The sequence below is a fragment of the Pterocles gutturalis genome, unplaced genomic scaffold (genome assembly GCF_000699245.1).
Source record: "Pterocles gutturalis isolate BGI_N339 unplaced genomic scaffold, ASM69924v1 scaffold10102, whole genome shotgun sequence".
Taxonomy (NCBI): domain Eukaryota; kingdom Metazoa; phylum Chordata; class Aves; order Pterocliformes; family Pteroclidae; genus Pterocles; species Pterocles gutturalis.
In genome coordinates this window covers 73,091-82,571 of record NW_010112769.1, presented here as the reverse complement: position 1 = coordinate 82,571, position 9,481 = coordinate 73,091, and the positions used below count along the sequence as shown (strand labels likewise).

Here is a 9,481-nt window from a genome sequence, read left to right as displayed (position 1 = left end):
TGGTCCTCCATCAGCTGCGGGGGAGCAACCTGCTTCACCATGGGCTTCACCACGGGCTTCACCACAAGCCGCAGGTGAATCTGCTCTGGCACCTGGGGCACCTCCTCCCTCTCCTTTTTTACTGACCTTGGTGTCTGCAGGACTATTTCTCTCACATTTTCTCACTTCTCTCTTACAGCTGCTGCATTTGTTATCCTTTCTTAAATGTTTTTTTGCAGAGGTCCCACTAGCGTTGCTGATGAACTCAGCTTTGGCCAGCTCCAAGTCCATCTTGGAGCCAGCTGGAACTACTGTCTCTCTCTGACATGGGCAGCTCCTGGTGTCTTCTCACAGAAGCCACCCCTGCAGTCCCCCCACTACCAAAACCTTGCTGCGTAAACCCAAGACAGGTGCACACAAACCCAGTGAAGAAGTATACTTATATGTTTAAAGGACTGCTTATATGTTTAAAGTTTGACCGTAGTTTGAACCCTAGTTCTGTGCAATCAGTACCAGAGTTCTCAGTCGCTTGCAGGCTTGTGGCTCTTTAGAAAATGATGATTATAGTTCTGGTCTCTGGCAGTACTCCATGTCAGACACCCTTTTGCACTACTTCTCTGCCTGCAAAGGAATAAATTTATGAGAAAGAGGAAGAGAATTATTACAGAAGCTGTATCTCCACAGTATCTCAGCACCACCGATGTGTGGTTCTGTCCTCACACACCCCTTTTACAACAAGAGCCACCACTTACTGTCATGCAGCATGTACCCATTTTCCTTGTCTCAGTGCTCTCCTTCAGATCTCTTGAGGTTAGGTAAGACTTGAGTTCTCTCAGTGCACTAATATTTGAAAGAAAATAAGGAGAAATATTGAGACAAGAAGTTGGTTGTGTGTCTAACTATAACAAGGTCCTGCACTAGATAACACCTAATAAACTCTTGTTGTATTAGTTGTCTAAGCCAAAGGAAGAAAGCTTTCAAGATGAAGCATTCAGGAATGTCTCAACCTCAAACTTTGTTTTCCTCCATCTCACTAGCTACATTTCTTTGATGTTTAAGATACAACCATGGTTTATTAGCTAATGACTTCCTATGAAATGTAAACAATACAAGGAGGTTGTTGGAACTCATAAAGAGTGTAGAGCCGAAGTGTGTGTTTAAGCATATACAGGACTGAGATTCTGATCTGTTAACAATTATTTCTAAACTATGGATGGAGGGTTTTGCAAGTCATGAACGGTTGTTTTGAAGTTAATTGGGAACACAGTACAAAAGAACGTTGCTTATCCTCTGGTTTTGACAGTTGCTGGCTTTGAAATGGACTTGAGATCACGATGTGGGTTTTTTTCTTTCAGATGGAGCGAACATGTGATGATATAGATGAAATGTTCAGCAATTTACTTGGGGAGATGGACATGCTGACCCAGGTAAATAATTCCTTTTTCCACCAAGATTAGAAAAATAGCTATTATGTGTTAAAGAGGCAACTTTTCTGTATATTTCATGTACCTCTATTCTGAATAAATACAGATCCATTATTTTGAAAAACCTTCAGCTAAATTTCTCTGCTTGACATTTAAAACAAGTGGTCTGAAGAATAAAGTAATATCAGTGCAGGCCAGATTGTTAAAGGGAGCAAACTGCTTATGAAAGATGCTTTCTCAAAAGAAAACAAGTAAGCTATTTAAATTCCTCTGGACTCAGTCCCAAGAAACTGAAAGATTCTGTCAAAACAGGAAGAGTCTGAGTCAGAACTTTCAGGTATGAATGCTTTGCATACATGGGTAAGTGGGATGTAGCCTGAGTGTTAAATGTAAACTTTAGAAATGAAAGCAACATTTTGAATATATGCATAAGAGTAATCTTTACATATGGCAAAGTACTGAGTAACAGCTAGGATGGCATTCAAGAATTTATAGAGACATTATTTGCCAGTACAGAGTACATTCTTGAGAGGAAACTCTGAAACAGCATGGTCCTATTTCTAAAACTATAGTCACTGAATGCTTCCTGCAAAACATGATGAAAGGAGACTTCTAAATTCTAAAAAAACCCCACAGAGTCAGTAAATTTGTTGTATTTTAGTAAATGTATGCTTGAAAACTCTTAAGCTGTCATCTTGGTTTCTGTGTGAGTTTGATTGCTTACAGCCTCTGTTTTGAGGGGTCTTTCCTCTTGGTGAATCCCAGTGCTTGACAGATTAAATACCAATAATTTTGCGACACAGAATAGGAATTGTTTTAAAGACTGCTTGTGATAAATTTTACCTCCGCAGGTTGGACATGGCACTGTGACCAGTCCAGGTGACAGGAAGAGAGTAAGGGAGCGAGCCTCTTCTCTCTCCCCTCATCGGTGCAGTATGGGGCAGGACGGGATGTGTTCCTAAGATGGACACTGACTCCTCCTGCTCTCTAAAGTGCTGGCATAACCTCTCACCTCAACATTGTATGGGAGAAGGAGATAGGCAAGTCTGAAAGCCTGAAGACTTTCACTTAACAGACTTGAATCTGTTAATTCCTTTAGATTCTTAGTTTCCAAAATGAGACTGTAGATTGTTTTTCACCCCTTTTCACCAATCTGTTTGTTCCTAAAGTAAGTGTAAATGATAGAAGCACACAGAGATGCCTTCACACTGCGTAACAAGGCTGAAAAATAAATGCCAATTCAGAATTGGGCTTTTCTGCTATTTCTTTGTACTTAATTTTAAACTTTTTTTTTAGCATTCCAGTTGTTTTCTCTTTATTTTCCCTCTGCATGTACTTTCACTTTTTTCCTGCACTTATATGGCTATTATGAGATGTCATGACTTCTTGCCAAATTAGTAATTGAGGTATTTCCTTTGTGCTCTTACAGTCTGTTTCATCAATACATTTTGTGCTCTCCCTTCTTTTTATTTTTTTTTTTTTTTTCTTTCCTTGGGCACTGTAAAACTATCTGATATGCTTCATTTCTACCTCTTCCCCTATTTATACTGTGTCTATTTTTATGAGGTTGAGTATTAACACAGAAACAGTGTTTAAAGTTGTCACTGCTGTGGTTTCCAGCTCTGTATAACTTCAGAAGAAACCAACATGTTCTGGAAGGGAAATAGGTGAAAAGAGCTGCCAAGGAAAACATTTGGATTAATTGGAAATGCCTGTCAGTTTCAGGCAACTCTCAGAAATGTAAATGCCTCTGGTACAAATTGAGTATGAGCACCAGTAGACAAACATCTTACAGGGATGTATAAACAAGGGTATAGCTTGTAGGATATATGAAGTAATCCTTCCATTCTGTGCAGCATTGGTAAGACCTCAACAGGAAAACTGTGTCCAGTATTAGCACTGCATTTTGAGGAGGAGGGTCAACTGGAGAAAATCCAGAGGAAAGCAATTGGAATCATAAGACGGAAAAGAATCATGACCTGTAAGAAAAAATTGTATGGGGGTTGTTTAGTCTAGAGAAGAGCAGACTGATAAAAATCTTAAAATACATCAAAGGCAGCATCTGGGCAGAAAGAATGGTACCCCTTGTCCACGGAGAGTAGGACAACAGGGAATGGTCTTCAACAAAGGAAGTTTAGGTTGAGCATCACAAGAAAGGTTTGATGGTAGGATTAGTGATCTCGATAATGAAGGAGTGGAACAGATTGCCAGAGGTGATAAGGAATTTATCTAATAGGAAGCTCTTTAAATCATGTTAGGTATACATTTTTCAGGTATGACCCGGGTATAACTGACCTGCCTTAGAACAGGTGCATGGTCTGGACAGACCCTTGAAATTCCTTCCAGTCTTGTCTACAGTGTTTGCTTATTAGAGCTATCACCTTCCTCACTTGTGGAAGGGAGAATTTTATGTTTTTCTATCTCCACTATATGCACTTTTCCTAACTTGTGAAGCACTGTTTCCCAGTCTGCTTCCTAAACAAGGCACAAACTAGGAGTTCTCTATTTAACTAAGCAGATTTGCAGTTTACATTGCAAACAGCAGCATGTTTTGTTGTTTGTTGCATTTGGGGTTTTTTTGCAAACAACATGAGAAAACAACAGCTGTGTTACATTTTTATTAGTAAATAAAATGCTCTGGAGCAAATGGCACTGCATAGCTCAGATGTGTACACAGCTAAACTCTTCCAAAACCCTCCTCTCTCCCCCACTTCAGAAAAACCACCAAAAACTGAAAATCAGTCTGGTTTTATCCACTGTCTATTAGAAACAGCCCTAGCCTCTGCTGTTCCCCACAGCTAGCCCAGGTGTTGCCTGACAAGAGTTGCAGTTGGCATGGGTCAGTGTTGTATTGAGAAGCATGCAAACCAGAACACTTGGCGTAATTGTGAGATGGTGCTTGAACCCTTGTCCTGGACCTGCTTAGTTTACCAATCTGGGCATAATCCCAGAAACTAGTGTGTGTTATTCTGTTCCTTCAAGAAGAATCAATTTCATTAGACAAATTCAAGTAATTGATTTACAAATGTTACTGTCTGTAATAGTAATTATGTTACCAGACACCTGTTTTTTCCTTCTACCTTGACAGAGTTTAGGAGTGGAGACTGTACATCCTCCATCTCCCAAAGCGTCCAACAATGAATTTAGCTTTACAGTTGGTTTTAAAGATTTAAACGGTAAGTAGCTAAATGGACTCTTTCATGCTTTTTATGCTTATTTAAAATACCTCATAGCAACAAATGAGAAGAAAAACTTCAAACACCCTTCATCAAAAAAAAACCCCAAACCAAACAAAAAACCCTGTTTTGCTGGAGGGGGAGGTATATTTGTGTGTCTCAATTTAGGAAACTTCAAAGGGGCCAATTTTTTTTTAAAGGGACATAGCTCAGTCTCATGTAGACTGACTTTAAAAAGTCAGGCTTTTGAAAATGTGTGAATGTAGAGAAAAACAAAAATGAGAGGTCTCCCAAATGACTTTCTAAAATGTAACTTTTTTTTATGTAAAGATTTAACTTAATAGAAGATAAAGTTCCTCAGTGTGAGGTCAGAGCTGCATAAGCATTTTTTTCCAGTGGAAGTATTGGCTTCAACTGCTTCCACTTTGCATTGCTTATTCTCATTCTGGTTTGCACTGCCACTTTTGCATGTACAGCTGCTTGTTGAGGCTGTGTGACAAACCAAATGAGAGAATTTATCCAGGTTTAAAAAAAGAACCCTCCCTCTGGTTTTGTTGGTGGTTTTATTTTTCTTTTTACTGAGGGCTGTTGTTTGCATTTGCCTGAGTTGGTTTTAGCCTGGATTTTTGTCCCAGAATCAGTTCACTATTAAGCTGCCTGATTCCTCTAACAGCAAAGTGGGTCGACGTATGTAAACAGAGTGGATCATGAGCCAACCTTCCCACTTAAAAAAAAAACCTTATGAAAAAACTCTATTAGCATAGCAGATAAAGCAGAGTAAACTGAGATGGTCTAGTGACATGTTCACACTTAGTCTGCTGAATGATCTGTTCTTTGTTGGACTATATTAGCATTTTTGAGTATCTAGTTCAGCACTCTGTCCCTTTCCAAAATTCCACTTCAAGCTTTCCCAATTTGTGATTATTTTTTTTAACTAAACTCTTAAAAGAGTTTAAACCACTGAATCTGTTGTTCTTAAAGAACTCTTCTCTTCTAGAAAGCTAAATCGTCCTATGGGATGTTATTCCACAGGATCTTTTATACCATGGCTAGTTGAAACAACCGAAGAAGAAATTGCATATGAAGTTCCAGTATAGGAACTTATACTCTGACAGAGTAGAAGATAGAAAGCAAAAGTTACAGTGTTTCTATCTGGTTGATAAGATACTTTTGAAAAGAGACTGTCTTGTTTGTTCTTTGCTTAAAGGATCCTCAAAACAATGCATATTACGTGAGGTGTGTCACAGATGTTGATCACACAATTACTGAAGTGCTACAAGTGATACCATACAGTTTCTTGTGTCTTAGAACTCCCTGATTCTGCTTCATGTTAATTTTAGAGTTGTAGAATAGTAGTATTATATGAAGGTATTGTTGATCTAGGCCTCAGTTACACAGCTTGTTGTTTGTGTGCTATACCAAAACTTGCTGAGCATTTATGCATGTACTTAAGTAAGTAACCTAATGGGAGCTAATGGAATCTCTTGCATCCATATCCCTAAGCCCCGGAAACCTTGCAGGATCAGGGCCAGGTTTCATAACATCGTAAATGTCTGAGACTGTATCACTGGAAGTGAAGCTTCCTGTCCTGTTTAATTTGTATTCCTAGAGTTCCTTGTACTCTGAACTTCAGTGTGACCAGATTAATGGCTATTCCTAAAACAGGTTTGTTTTCTTGAAGCCATTTAAAATGTTGTTTCCTTTCCTATAACCCTTATATCGTAGAGTAACCATGTCTTCTGAAATTTAATCTCCACTCATAGTTTTGCATTGCACTCACTCTGATACATTTTGTGGTTTTCTTTACAGAATCCCTAAGTGCCCTAGAGGACAAAGACCTGGATGCTTTAATGGCTGATCTTGTAGCAGACATAAATGATGTTGAACAGAGAACTTTACAGGCCCAGAAAACTTCTTCTGACAACCAGCAAAGTGTTGTTACTCAGCCTTCAACAGGCTTGGATAGTGACATTTATTCTAAAGCAAGTCCCTATGTTAACATTACCGGACATTTTGGGGATGACTTGCCTCCCCCGCCTCCAGACCCTGATTTAGACCTTCCACCACCACCACCACCACCTCCTTCTGAGCCACTGACCCAGGTAAGCCTGGGTGGAACCTTGTTCTAAGTGTTCAGTAGTTCTTGTAATTTTGCAAGTGGTATTTGGCACTGGAATAACAGCGGATATCCCAGGTAGAAACATCTTGGGAAGGTTCTGCAATGATGAAACATGCATGAACTGCAGGAGACTTTTTTGTTATTGTGTGCTCAGCAGTTTCTGCCTGTTCTTTGACCTATTGCCCATTCCTTCGCCTTTCTGTTTATCATTTTGATAGCCCAAGACAGGCATAAATCATTGCAAATGGTTTACTGTAATGGAAAACTTGTCACTGAGTTTTTTTAATGAGTGCTGATCAGTTAATACCTTCTCATAGAGAACTTGGCTTTGGCATCAGTGAAAGCATGGCCAAAGATACCACCATTTTGTTAAGATGTCGCTGTGTTTCTTCATTGCAGTCTGTGCATTGGACCTTTCAATGCTGTTTGAAAGTTGTAAGCAAGTGGGAGGAATTTCTCAGTTTTTCTGTATCTCAAAGATAATAGTTAAGTTCCTGTCTTAAAGGAATATCAACATTTGCAAAAACAGCAGCTAGACAGCTTCAGAAGCTAAGTCTTTTATTTAACTAATATAATTGATACAGAAGTGATGCTATCAAGATGAGTTCTATCCATTGTCCTACAAACATGTCCCCATCTTGGTTTAGACCTTTAAGAAAATACCAAGCTTCTAAGTAGTCTGGTTTGGAAGCTGAGGAAATACGGTCTGGAAGGGTAGCTGATCAGGTAGGCTGAGATTGGTCAAACTACCAGAGTCAAGGGGGAGTCATCAATTGTTTGCTGGCTGGTAACAAGTGGGATCAACACTGGGGCTTGTATTTTTGTATCTTTACGTTTTCATCTGTGACCTGAATGGTTACATAAAAAAATAATCTGCAGATTTGCTTAATTAAGGGCACTGACTGACAAGATGAATGGCAGAACTTCAGTGTAGGGGCACCTTGAGAAACATGACTGGGCCAGTAAAACCCTCAGAAACCCAGCAGGGTACAAGGTCCTGCATCTGGGGTGGAATAACCACATGCATTTGTACAGTTTGGGAGGCGACAGGCTGAGCAGCAGACCTCCTGAAAAGGAGGTGGCATCCTGGAGGATGACACATTAAATAAGAACCATGAGTGCAAGGCTATCTCAGTATGGGAAACCGGCCTGCGTTTGGAGGAGCATGGCCAGGAGACTGAGGGAGTCATTATTCCCTTCTCTTGGTACTGGTGAGGCCACACCTGGAATACTGCACCCCGTTCTGGATGTGGCGATACTGGAGAGTGTCCAGCAAAGTGCTACTCTAATGGCCAGGGGCATGGAATGATCAGGGGCCAGCAAGGACAGGTTGAGGGAGCTGAGCTTGTTTAGTCTGACAGAGGAGGCTGGGGAGTGTTTTACTGTCAGCCTAAAAATACCTGAAGGATAGCTAGAAAACTGGTAGAGCCAAATTCTTCCATGGTAGGGTTAGTTCGTATAACAAGGGGAACAGCTACATGTTGTAGCTTTGTAGTTTTGGACAGGCCATTAGGAGAACCTTTTCCATTTCAGGCAGGGGTGTAGCAGTGGAACAGGTCAACCAGAGAGATCACAGATTCTCTTTCTTTGGAGGTTTTCCAAACTTTGCCAGGCAAAATTATGGCTGACCTGATGTAGTGTTGGTGACAGTCCTGCTTTGGGGCAGGGAGACAGAAGGTGGACCTACAGACGTCTCTTCCAACCAGTGCTTTTATGATGCTGTGATCTAAAGCTCACTGAAATCAACAGTGCTGCACAGTTCTTTCCTGTGAGTCTTGTACTGAGCTAATTCTGTGTTAGCTGGCATCCTGCATTACCTGAGAGTCAAACAAGATTTCAGAGTGAAAAGAGGATATAGTTGCTAAACACAACCAGAATTCTAGATGCAAAAACGTAGCTGGAAGTCACTTCTGTCTCCCTCAATTAAAGAGTTCCTCTGAGGTTGTGTGCCAAGTTAAATCTCTAGCAGTGTTTTCTGGTCTCTTTCCAGATACAGGGAAAGGGCGAAGAAGGATGGGAACAGAATGTAGAGACATTTCTAAGAAATCTGTCTGCCACATTGAGGCACTGGTTCTGCTTTCTCCCACAGCGCTTGCCTCATTTTCTGATACAGATTGTATTCAAATACTGATATCGTACCCATTGTGTGGCTTACTGTCCACAAAATTGCCTATAGGGCTATTACACAAGTTGCTGTGTGAATGATGGAGGTAGTAAACATTTAAAATTAATATGGAAAGAACTGATTTCAAATGAGTATTTACTGTCTTGGTTAGTATTTCCTTTGACATGACATTCCTGGTCAGTAGAATGAAATGCAGCTGTAAATGGAATGTATTTTGTTTCATCAAAATCCACGTTCCTGTTAGCCAAGAGTCTTGATATGTCATTCTTGAGCCAATCAAGGCTGACATTTTATTTAATACTTTTGGTTGTCTGTAGTCAAATAAGAATAGTGTTAATTATTCCCAATGCACCTGTGATACTAAGACTCTATTCTCTTTAAGTGTGACAAAATTAAGAAGTACAGCCTTTCTTTCAGGGAAGCATAGAGCTGTCTCATAAGTTCCTGTCAACTCTGACAGTTCTTTTGAAAACTGTGCTTAAGCTAATAAGGCTTCTACATTTTCTGTTACATTATCAGCATGACTTTTATGTGCTTCTGTTTGAAGATACAGAAAACATGGTGACGACACTCTAGTGGAAAAACAAATCTTTTAGCCTGTCGCGTCATTTCTTTAAAAATGCTAAAATTTTGCATCTGATAGCTTATTTACTTTGCA

General features: G+C 40.0%; 1 protein-coding gene across 1 annotated transcript in view; it reads left to right on the top strand.

Moving 5' to 3' along the window:
• The first annotated feature begins 1,332 nt into the window (after positions 1–1,332).
• Positions 1,333–9,481, top strand: part of APBB1IP (amyloid beta (A4) precursor protein-binding, family B, member 1 interacting protein) — a 49,872-nt gene continuing 41,723 nt past the window's right edge. Inside the window, exons 1-3 of the mRNA XM_010074188.1 lie at positions 1,333–1,406; positions 4,492–4,579; positions 6,389–6,681. Coding sequence (XP_010072490.1) covers positions 1,335–1,406; positions 4,492–4,579; positions 6,389–6,681 — 453 coding nt within the window. The 5' untranslated portion in view covers positions 1,333–1,334. The remainder of the gene's footprint in view (positions 1,407–4,491; positions 4,580–6,388; positions 6,682–9,481) is intronic.